Source organism: Pimephales promelas, chromosome 22, assembly GCF_988280905.1.
Source record: "Pimephales promelas chromosome 22, fPimPro1.hap1.1, whole genome shotgun sequence".
Lineage (NCBI taxonomy): Eukaryota > Metazoa > Chordata > Actinopteri > Cypriniformes > Leuciscidae > Pimephales > Pimephales promelas.
Genome location: NC_142790.1, coordinates 19,932,368 through 19,944,728, shown reverse-complemented (window position 1 = coordinate 19,944,728; position 12,361 = coordinate 19,932,368). Strand labels below are relative to the sequence as shown.

General features: G+C 37.6%; 1 protein-coding gene across 1 annotated transcript in view; it reads left to right on the top strand.

Moving 5' to 3' along the window:
• Window positions 1–925: 925 nt before the first annotated feature.
• flt1 (fms related receptor tyrosine kinase 1) overlaps window positions 926–12,361 on the top strand; it is a 31,116-nt gene continuing 19,680 nt past the window's right edge. The window contains exons 1-7 of the mRNA XM_089125562.1: window positions 926–1,201; window positions 4,788–4,884; window positions 5,459–5,670; window positions 6,658–6,782; window positions 10,852–11,014; window positions 11,101–11,237; window positions 12,089–12,260. Of these exons, the coding sequence (XP_088981688.1) occupies window positions 1,144–1,201; window positions 4,788–4,884; window positions 5,459–5,670; window positions 6,658–6,782; window positions 10,852–11,014; window positions 11,101–11,237; window positions 12,089–12,260 (964 nt within the window). The 5' untranslated portion in view covers window positions 926–1,143. The remainder of the gene's footprint in view (window positions 1,202–4,787; window positions 4,885–5,458; window positions 5,671–6,657; window positions 6,783–10,851; window positions 11,015–11,100; window positions 11,238–12,088; window positions 12,261–12,361) is intronic.

The window sequence follows — 12,361 nt, the reverse complement described above, 5'->3', positions numbered from 1 at the left end:
CTAGATGTTTCAAACATTGTTCAAATATCTCTCAAATTTCTCATTGAATTCTAGTATCCACATTGATTGACTCTATAAGGAGGACTAAAGGAGTTTTAGGAGAAACATCTGAGACAAAGTTGATATTTCACAGAATGATAACTGAGATCAATGAATGGGTGACATCTCAATAATAGAGTTATTCTTCACTGTAAAAAATATTTTCATGATTTGTAATCACAACATTTTTTCTTTTGTCAAATCAACTTAGATAATTCATGTAGTTCAGATAACATAATATTTTGAGTTTCTGATTATTAAATCAATCTCCATTGTATTAACTCAATTTTTCCATTTCAATGAACTTAAAATTTTAAGGCAACCAGGTTACTTATTTTTAAGTTAAACCAACAATATATATTTTTTTTTTTATTAATTGCTGACTTTTTGGTAACACTTTATTTTACAGTCCTGTTCCCCATGTACATACTATGAACTTGTAGGTATTATTACGATAATACTAATTTGAACTTAACCTTAACCCATGTAGTTACCTTGTAAGTACACTGCAAATACAGTTTACAGTAAAATAAACTGTAAAAATAAATGCAACCGACTTTTATATTAATCTATTAACCACCTATATTTTGCATTGTTAATATTCAAGCTGCATAAGCATAATTCACATAAGGTATCTTTTTCTCACTCCTTCTCTCAAGTATCCCCAAAGGTCAGTTGTTTCCCATCATGTATTTACTCTCCTCTGGCATAACTTCTGCATTTACAGCAATAAGCTTGTTTATTCCTGATATGATGGATGAAGTAGGGAAGAGCAGTGCAGAACAGAACATCGGGCCCTTGTGTCGGTCACGTCAGTCGGGATGGGTGTGTCGATGAGCGTCACGGAAGCTCCGGCGGCAGTGGGAAATGAATAAATCCCAGCCCGCGGTCATAATGGGCAAGAGTTAACTGGAATTCATGCATGGTCCTCCTGCTTAATGAGTTCATACTCCGGACAGTACCGAAGTTGATTGCAGTCCACTCCATGTGAAAGCAGAGTTTGAGGAGTTGTAAGGTGAATTGATTCTCTGGAGTATCGGAGCTGCAGTGTTTCCTTCATAGGTGTCCATCTCCAAGCAAAGGACCTCAAGCAAGACCAAGAGAATGTTCGATATATTATTTGTGATGATCTTTGGACTGTCGGGGCGTGTTCTAACTAAAGGTAAGTTTAAAAAAATAAGAATAATATTTAAACGTCTAGGGCATTCCTTTATTTTTCACGTTGTTCAGATACGCACGTTGTTTCATTCCACCGAAAGGATGAACAGTTTGGGAATGCGCGTGGATGTGAGCGTGTGGCATTCCTCAGTACCAGCGCATCATTATTAGGCTATGATACCTTGACAGAAGAAATCCATGTACTATCTTGTTCGTAATTTATTTAAAAAAAAAAAATTATTCGTGCCTAACTGGAAATGATGCGTATGCGGCAAAAGAGAAAAATTACGCGCTAAATCTCAATGCGCTATAGCGATTTGTGCTTATTCCACGACTATGGCAAGCCAATTTAACATTTTTAACTTAAAACTAGTATCTATTTGTGTCATTAGTAGCGTTTTTTTATTACTAGTAATTAATCCAACTCGTAACCGATTTGTATCTGTACAATTAAGTAGCAACTTCTGTCTAACCCTGAATTGAATAGTGATATCTGAAACGCACCCAAATAATTATAGATATATAAATTACAAATTGTTTAAAGAAAATTTGTCAATGAATTCTAATGATTTGGTAATAATATCTAATGAACTATAGCTCAATTGAAAGGTTATTATTGTGACTATTAGATTAGAATCATAAACACAAAGAATTTCTTCTAGCTTCTAAAAGCTTTTAGTGTGAAGAAAAGCAAGAAGCTATAGATAATTAAAAGCGAAATAAAGATAAGTGGATAAAAATGCATATAAAAATAGACAAAATAATATAATGTGCACAATAGGGCGAATATACAAGATTAACATAAGATAGCCTATAGTAATGAAATAATAGCCTGGTTTCACAGACAGGTTTTAGATTAAGCCAGGATAAGACATTAGGCTATAGTTCAATTAGAATATTTAAGTATTTAAAATGTGCCTTAGAAATAAACCATTAGGCTACTGGTGTGCATCTTGAGAAAACAATGGCACTGGCATATTTTAAGATATGTCAGTGCATGTTGCTTTCAGTTACAACATCTCAAACATGCATTTTAGTCCGGGACTATCTTAAACCTTAGGCTTAGGCTTAGGCTAATATGCATTATTCGTTTTACGAAATAAATGCCTAGTCGGCCTGCCATAACAGGACAAGTTGTTTTGATAGTACAGACCTCTCTGCTCTTGCTTGGCATCCGTCTTCAATGTTTGGCCCCGGTTGAATCAGAGAGGGCGTTATTTCCTGAGCCTGATGACTTTGTGAAATGGAAGTTCTAATATAAATGACTTCGGGGTCATGACCACCGTGAGGCAGGAACCAGCGCTAATCAGGGTGTTATAGCTAAAACAGACCCATGGGGAGGAAGCAGGGGGTGAAGCGATGTACTGTCCGCATGCACTGCGGGATTATTAGTGCTTTATTGGTCAACAACTCGCCACAGGATGGAAAACTGAACTTGATTAATGGCTAAACATTTGTTTTAAGCATGCCCTTTCTTCGCGCTCAAAAACATACAGCCTAAGCAACAGTTTTGGGACACATTTTGGTTTTATATAAATTAAATAGAATAGGGTATCGGATTTTAGAAAGATTCCTAAAATGCACCAATCAAAACAAGTTCACTAATAAACTTAACTCAACTTAATCGCTAATAAAATTGAATAAAATATTTAATGAACATAATAATAAAGACTATATAGCCAAATAATAAGAGATTTATAGTGCCTATAGATTTATAGTGTTGTTCAAATGAAAGGTTCTACTTTGTAACACCTTAGGAGTTAAACAAAGAACTTTCTTTTCCAGGACCATTTTCATGTAGGCTAGCCATAACTGTTTCTCAAGAACGAAAGAATAGAAGTGTCAACTTTCAAAGTTTTAGATTAGCACATTTAGCCTAACATGACTTCACATTTTAATTATTTAATAGTTAGGCTATTTATTTAATTATTTAATTATTTAATTAGGGGCATAGTTTGCCAATGTGCATGTTTTACAAACGATTTTACAAAGTCTTTATAGATTTCGTTATATATATATATATATATATATATTGTGATTAGCCACTGAAATAAAATAGGCTACTTAAGAATTAAAAGCGTTTCATATTAAAATTCGTTTCATATTTTATAATTAAAGTCCCTTTCAAGTGCATGAAACATAGGCTACATGCTGTGTTTAGGGTCTAAATTGACTCAAGTCAATTTTGCATTTGCATCCTTGTTTGTGCAACAGTGGCTTTTCTTTCTTACTTACTTTAAACTAACCTGTTTACTTTGTTTCATTAGCGCTTAACATGACGTAGCCTAATGTTTGTTGAAATTGGCAGGTTTTCGTCCTGTCATTAGTGTGCAACGCTTGTTGAGGGTTTCTGAAACGGAACCTCAGCGTGTGGACTGGCTGATAACGAGCATGATAGAATCCCATGCGGGATTCACTGTGGGAAAAAAGTGCTTGACTCCTACTTCCTTTTTTCATTGGTCTTACTACAATACCATTTTAATGTATAGACTTCGAATAGCGCGTGAATAATGGAAAGGAAATGATGCTATAGGCTGCGTTTTTAAAAGCAATAAACAATGGTGAGAGCGGTCCGAATTGTAAAGAGCACGTCTGCATCGAGACCAGATGTTTCATCAAATTGAATTATGTGCTATCTTAACCCACAATTTAGCGTTTTTTTCCCCCTAAACGACAAAAAAAGATAGTCTATAAAAATGCAGTAGATACGAACACTATTTTTGATTTAGTGCATTTGTTATTACAAAACGTGTGATTGTGCATATTAAACAGGCTATTAATGTCACAGCATCACGTGGATATAAATCATTTTAAATGTCTGTACAATTATTCAGTAGCCTATAGTTCAGTCATTACGTTCGTTTTATGTTCAGTTGGCCAACCTGACCTTCAATGTTTTATTAATCAGATAAATAAAATGCATGTTATAGGCTGGGCCTATGTAAAGTCAGAAATGAAAATTAATCATTTTAAATGAGACTTTCTCATACATTTGTAATAAGAACCTTAGAAAGTATATGCAAAGTTTAAAAATGTATTTGATAAACCTTAATATAATTAATTATTCTTAATATATATAGAATTGTATCTTTTAAAATTAAAGAAGTAAAATACTATTGATGACATGAACTCAGTCTACAGCTGATATTTACCTTATATTTTTTTTTTTTACCAACAGTAAAGACAAATTGAACTGGATGCATTAGTTTTTCTTTAATATTAGTACAAATTTGATTTTTCACACCACACTGATGTTTTCCAAAAATTTTTTTTTTTACATTAAAGTTCATTTATATTTGATGTCTAAACTTTGCCTTGAAAAGATCCTTAAGAACCTCTGAACAATACTCAAAAATTCCCCCTCAATAACACCCTTGAAAAGCTGTGTGTTCAGAATCACCTATGACTCTTATTAGCAGGAATCGTGGATTTGTTTCAGTTTGATCAATGGCATGCGTAATGTATTTTGTGTAAGTCCTTCATGGGCTATCATTTTTATCACCTGAATGTGGTCATTCAATGTCAATCTTTAAAACCTCACAACATTATTCAGCAACCTCTAACATACTTTTGTGTTTTCCATCTGAAAGACACAGACACAAAAGGGAGGTTCAGTTCTCCAGTGTTGGATGTTACTGAGAAGCAGCTTATTATAGAAAGAAATCAGACACTTCAGCTAAACTGCAGGTGAGTGATGTGTCAAACAATCTCACTGTAAAAGGCGGATCATGAAGTTGTTTTTTTTTTGTGAGTAACATACAGTAGCTTTATGATTAACTGAGGTAATACCAATTTTAATCATGAGGAATGTAGGCTACTGGGTAAAAATTTAGAGTAAGAGATGAAAGCATAAAAGTTTTTGGAATTAACCAATTGTGGGGTCCAAAATCCTGAGGGCACACTGAAGATCTATGATTCATAATTTGATTTAAACCTGGTAATAAACACAACCCCATTGGTACAAAAGTTCAGAAGTTCTTATGCACAAGAGTCTCTCAAATTATGTTGAAGAACGTGATGATCAGTTTTTACACAAACTTGCTTTTCACGTGATGCTGTCATTAAAACAATAAAAAATATATATTATTAAAACTAAATGTAATGTAAGTAAATGCTTTTGATAAGTAAACTGAACAATAGAAGGATATTCTTCCTAGTGGTTTCAGACTTTTGGACCCCCATTACATGTTGATCACAGAGACGGTGACATCTGATCAGTTAGGTGTAAAGTTCCTTCTCTAACCCAGATTTGATGTTTCAGGGGACGGTGGGAGCTCCAGTGGGTTTTGCCATCGGGCGTACCGAAATCTTTCCAGAGCACCCAGATACAGGAGACTCGATGCGGGAGAAAAACTAACCAGTACTGTAGCCGCCTGACGCTCAGTCCTGCTTTAGCCCAATACACTGGCTCTTACCGCTGCCGGTACCTCCAAAAGCAGCGCAAACAGGCCTCGGTGTATGTCTACATCACAGGTAAGACGCTTCAGGTAAACGCTCAAACCATTAAACCCTCTCTCTCCAGCTACCGTTCAATAGCTTGACCATCTCACTGACCATTTCTGTTGCTTAAAGCCAAACAGGAAGTCTCAGGAAGCAAATAATACCTAAACACCATTTTTCTCTCGAAGCAACATATCCGACTAAGTGAGTGTCTGGCAAGATTTCACACTGGCATTTTTTTTTTTTTTTTGCTCGACTCGTATGCTGTCCTCCCTCACTTTTGACTATATTTAAACCATAACTTTCATTTACGTGCTACCTCAAGGGGACAGAAATAGCCCCAGCTGTTGAAAGGCTCAGCTCTTGGGCAGCCTTTCCCAGGGTACCCGGCCTTATCTATCTCCCTCAGCCCGGCTGTCCGTATCCTGTGCTGCTCTGGGGGGAGGGACACTTGGAGACAAGGATAGAGGATGCGATGTCTTCTTGTGTATGTTTGTTAGGATGCGTGTCTGTGCCTGGGAGTGGGCACCTTGAGGGCATTCCGGGGCATAAGAGGCTCGGATCCTCCCTGGTCAGGCATTAAGGAAGGCTAAGGGGTGCCCCAGGTCACTAGGTGCGGCCCCCGGTAAGCCAACAAGGCCCCTGAGGACCATCAATCGCTCTCGCGGCCATGTCCATTTAGCCTCACCCTTCGTCCTTTATATTGAATCAAAGCACGACAAGGAAGCATCCAGCAGTCCTTGGGGTACTTTTGTTAAAATGTTCAGATATTTTTTTTCCGTTCCTTTAATAACAGCAGAGCACCAAACAATGGGGCGAGCAACACCCAAAGCCTTTCATTGCCACAAGAATATTGCAGCTCAGGCGAAAGTGCAATCAAGAAAACAACAGTGAGAGAGAGTGTGTTTGGTAACATGCGAGCGATCTCTCTCTCTCTATTTGTTGCTGACTATTGTTGTCAGCATCTGCTGTTTGTAAGTGGTGTCTGTTTGTTCCTGACCTCAGCATTTGTCGTTTCAGATAGCCAGCGGCCGTTTGTAAAGATGCAGTCGGAGATCCCAGATGTGGTGTACATGAAGGAGGGAGAGCCGTTGGTCTTCCCCTGCAGAGTCACACACCCAGACACCAATGTCTCGTTGGTCAAGGTGAGTGTCTCAATCAGCCTTCCCTCTTTCCAGCAACACATAATCCGTCTGTCGGCACTGAACACAACTTGTGAGACAGTCTCAGCCAATCAACAAATATTTGATGGTTAATATGCAGGATTATTGACCAATGAGATTTGACAGTGGGCGGGGCCATCTAGAGAGCAAGAACCCCAGTGCTGTCTAGAACAAAAACGTCAATGCACTCTAACTTTTCAGTCATCTCATAAACACAGGCTTTTCATTTTTCAGTCAATAGCTAGGCTACTGAACACAAAATGTGAGATGATCACAGCCAATCAGAAGATATTTCATGTTTAAGGCAGGATTATTGACCAATACGTATTGACAGTGGGTGGGCTGTCCATGGGTGTGTTTCCCGTACAACGACGTACTTCGCTGCTTCACTATCATGTACGATGCATCGTTGGAGAAATCAACTAGCTAGTCACGACTGTTTCCCGAAACCCATAGTCGCAAAGTATCGTTCAACCAAGTTGGTATCGCACGTGGTGGAATAATAACTACTTTTAATGAAACTGTTTGAGATCCAATTAACGCTAGACTTTTTAATATAATTTACAAACATGTCATCTGAGGACTATTTCTAAATGTTCTCAGTTATTTTGCTTTATTACCAGACTCAATATTTGGCTCGTTCTTACATCGTAGAGCACGTTCGCACATGCGCCCTCTTCAAACACGGTACTTAAAATCTTTTGACAAACTAAAAGACGTAAATTCAATTTGTATGTATTCTAAATAAAAGGCACCGGTTGTACTGAACGTCTGCTTGCTTAGTTAGCTCAAGATAAGGATTTATTACGTCCGAATGTGATGCAATATAGAAACGATGCCTCTAACCACAGGTCGAGAGCTGTCATTCAAACCACACAACTTTGCGTTGCTTTTTTGCAAATGTTTGTTGGATCGATTGTTTCGGGAAACACCGACTCGTTGAACTATGCTGGCAACGACGGAACTTGCGACCATAGTTGGCTAACGACGCTTTCGGGAAACGCACCCCAGAGATATAAAAACTCAATGCTATTTGGAACAAAAAACTCATTTATTTAGAAAATTAGCTTTCAAGGCTTGTCGCTTGGTTGTTTTGTCAGAATTGGCATGTTGTCTAGGGATGGACATTTTATAAATTGTCTACTTTGAGAAATAGTTTTTTTTTCTCCGCTTCACTCAGATTTCCTAATTACGCACTGCATGTGTTGTTTTTATTACTTGCATCACATTGCAACACTGTTAAAATAGTTATTTTAAGACCATGAGTTGTGTTCTATTCTGTTTCTCTGTTTGAAAGGAAGAACGCACTACAGTAAACGCATGCATTTTTTTGATTAGATAAAGCATTTATTTTTACAGTGCATTGGTGTCAAGTAGGCTTCTGCTGCACTCAGGCATTCGTGCCATCCCTACTTTTATCTATGGCTACCATTACCATACATGGAGTGCATCCTTTGTGTTCTCATTCACAAATAAGACCTTTCCTTATCTCACAATCACTCCAGGTTATAAGGGCAAGCATGCATCTGTTTGTGCCAGTTCGGATGTAAGTGTGTTTGTGAGGGCATGCGAAGGGGATGTACAGACGTCTTTTTGGCTCAGCATGACATGGATACTTTAAGCCGATGCTCCGAGTGAGCGGCGCCCACAGCTTCCTCTACTTGTTGGCACTGCACAAAGCCAAGAAGATGTTGCCGAGAACACCTCACAGACTGATGTCTTCTACAGCTGCTGGCACAGACAGCCATTTCAGGACTGAAGCTTTACCTATAGTAATTAAAAAAATGGCTTGCTGTGCATTTATGAAATGATTAGATTTACTACTGCATCTCTGGAGACACAGGATGAGTCCAAATATGGTAACGAGAGGGTTTAAAAAGGACTTGAGATGTATTTCAGAAGAGAAGGGGAAACGGAAAAGAACAAGTTGACCAGTTCCCCTCGAGCTGCCTTTGGCTCCACATTCAGGATGGAAACTGTTTAGGATATGATATGCTAGTGATATGACATCCCTATCCTCCCTCCTTGCTCAAAAAAGCACCACATTTCATTTCTGTTTGTTTATGTCCTGCTGACCCTGCGCACAGATATACAAAAGGCAATCATGCTATAAATACGAGTTCTCTCCACCCTTCTCAATGTTGGACTGTCACACACTGGTAGAGTGTTTTTTTCCTGAGAGGATTTTACACTTGGCAATGTATCTTTAATCTTGCACCTCTCGCATAGGGAACAATACATAGGCGGCCGCGCTCTCGCTGAAGCTGTGAAAGTGGCCAGCGGGACCTTTCCAGAAGCTGACCTAGCTGAGGGCCTAGCCGTGATGTCTATATCCTGTAGTAACAGGATGTGAGGAGATGGACTGGAGTCACGTTTTCACATCCTTGCCCTTGCTCTTACGCACTGAACTGAGGGAGGGATGTTAGTAAGAAGTTGGACCGAGGTGGGAAAAGGTAGTGAAGGTGAAGGGGGCACAATATAAAACTTATCAGCTTTGATCGTGAATATTAATAAAGTGACATTGTGATGTTTGATCCTATTTTTCACCTAGAAAGGTGCTACCTGTAGCAGTATTACTTCTCGCTTATGTGTTCGGTCCAGTGTTATTTTAGTAATATTTATATACTATTATAGTATTTATTAACGTAGATTTAGTCATTTGAGTACATTAACTAAAAAATGTATTTTATTTTGTTGCCAATGCAACTTTTTTTTATTAATAATCTAAGATTCATGTTGTATTTTATTTCAGCTTTATTTCAATCAATGAAAAACATTTTTTAATACTTTTAGATTTAGTGAACAGTAACAACACTGGTTCGTTCAGTGCATAGTCTTAAAGTCATAATTTTACGCGGCCACCAATCAAGCTGTAATTTTGTCAAATTATGCAATTTTTTAATATAGGATGTAACCTGTGTGTATTTAGGATACATGAAATGCTATAGCAGTGAAATTCACCTTAAAGGAGTAGTTCACTTTTAAAAAACTTTTGCTGATAGTTTTCTCACCCCTATGTGATCCAAGATGTTCATGTCATTCTTTCTTGAGTCGAAAAGAAATTAAGGTTTTTGATGAAAACATTCCAGGATTTTTCTCCATATAATGGACTTCAATGGGAACCAAACGGTTCAAGGTCCAAAAGACAGTTTCAGTGCAAACTGCAAACTGTTCAAAGGGCTTTAAACGATTCCAGACGATGAATATGGGTCTTATCAAGCGAAACGATCGCTCATTTAAAAAATAAATAACAAAGTTTCTCATTGAAGTCCATTATATGGAGAAAAATCCTGGAATGTTTTCATCAAAAACCTTCATTTCTTTTCGGCTGAAGAAAGAATGACATGGATATCTTGAATGACATAGGGTGAGTAAATTATTTACTATGATACTCCTTTAAGACAAAGTTATCGAGAATTTTGTTCCATTTAATTTCCAAGTCATTTCCATCACTGTCATATCTGCCACAGATTGCTGTTACACAATACATAATTTGTGACGTGACGGAAATGTCATGGAAATGCTCATAGAAAGATTATAGAATTGTATGTCCACTGTTTGGAAATTTTATGAGAGTTCATTTTCTAAAAGTCTTCAAGGCCATATTGAAAAAAAAAAAAACACTGGTTACTACTCACCTGGGTAAAGGGCTTACCTAATGCCTTACCTAATACAGTGTTTCCTAGAGACAAGGTGATTTTGAGAAGCTCACAGTGAGAGGAAAGCATTCACCTAATCCCCTGAGAAAGGGCAAGACACTTCCACAGTTTCACATCTAAGCCTGTAAACATTTCCTCCACTGAACATGTCATGGAAGTAAACAGAATCATAACACCGCTCTCCAAGAATTTCTGAAGGACGGTGCACTGTCGAACCCATTAGAGCCCTTGTGGGCGCTGGCCAAATAAGTGTCAAACTGAAATTGCAAGTCTGTTTATAAAATGCCTCACCAATGGAACATTTTAGAGCTTTTCAAAATGAAAGCAAAAACCTCTGCTGCACCTTAAAGAAATGTAAAAGCTGTAATAAGGATTTTTTCTTACATTTTCAGTATCCTCTCCACGTGTTAGCTCCTGATAATAGAAACATCATCTGGAACAGCAGGCAAGGCTTCAGTATCCGTAGTCCAACATACTTCTACATTGGGCTGTTTTCCTGTGAGACTCTTGTCAATGGAGTCAAATACAGCAACAAGTTCTTGACTCACAGGCCAGGTAAGAGCTTAAGGTTTTTTTGATTAACCAATCTGTGGATCAAATTTTTATTTTCAAACTATGTACCGTTTTCCTTCTTTTTGCAGTAAATAAAATCCTGGACGTGTATTTAAACAGCACGAGTTTGCTCCACACGTTGCAAGGCGAGATTTTAGCATTGAACTGCACCGTTACGGCTGAATGGAACTCCAGGGTGTCCATTACCTGGACTTACCCACAAAAGGTGTGTTTTTACCCATCATATACTTTATGAAATGCTATTTCTACAATCTTTATTTTGCAATTGGTATAATCAGAATCTATAATATTCTCTTGTGAAATCACAGTACAGTAGCATGAGCTCACCTTGATGCATCACGACTAAATCTATTAAATCCAACACCAATCAGTAAGAAAATTTAGTTACATTCAGTTCAAGTTAATATGTATAGTGCTTTCCATAATATATTTTAAAGCAGCTCAACAGAAAATGCTTGTTTCAGTGAGCTTGTTTAATATCCCTTAGAGAAAATAGAGGCTCCTGGGCATCAGCTTTTCTTCTTATTTCAGAACACAAATTGTACTCAGATTTGCTAAGATATCGAAGTCTGCCAATATGAACTGAAACAGTTTTCATTAAATTCTTCAAAATGAACAAAAAATTAATTCATATCAAAATTAAAAGTACACTTTTGTCACAGCTGTTAAAAAACAAAACTGCATGCATTTTGTGGAAGAACATTGTTTTGGATGTGCTTAGGCACTGCGTGACTGTGCGGATGAATATGGCTCATAAAACATTCACTATTAGCCTTAAGAGATATATCCAATTTAGAGGGAAAGGATCTCAAGCTGATTAGCTGAAGACATTACTGAAGCTTTGCCCATTAATAGACATGGTACTTACTTGAAAATAAATTCCATCACAGCGCTATACAACAACCAAATTGATAATGAGTTTTTTTAATGGTCAGTCAACACATACAGCTCTTCTGTAGCCCTCATTTCCTCTGAAAACCATGTTGTTGATAATTTTCTTTTTTGGAACAAAACAATTCTTTGTGACTCAGTTTGCTCTGCTTGTTTATACTTAAGGCTAATGGATCGGCCACTATCAGCAGACGCATATCAAGGAGCAGAACCAACATGCTGTTCTACAGTGTTCTCACCATCCCCAGACTGAGCAAAGCAGACAGAGGACTCTACAAATGTCAAGTGACAAGTGGTCCATCCAAGCGAGACACAAACACCACGGTTATTGTCTATGGTGAGTTTTAGAATTTTAGAGTTCCCCCCCCAAGTTATTGTACTTTTTCTCAAATGGATTCTTATTGACCATTTACAGCTTTCATTCGTCCACATGTATGT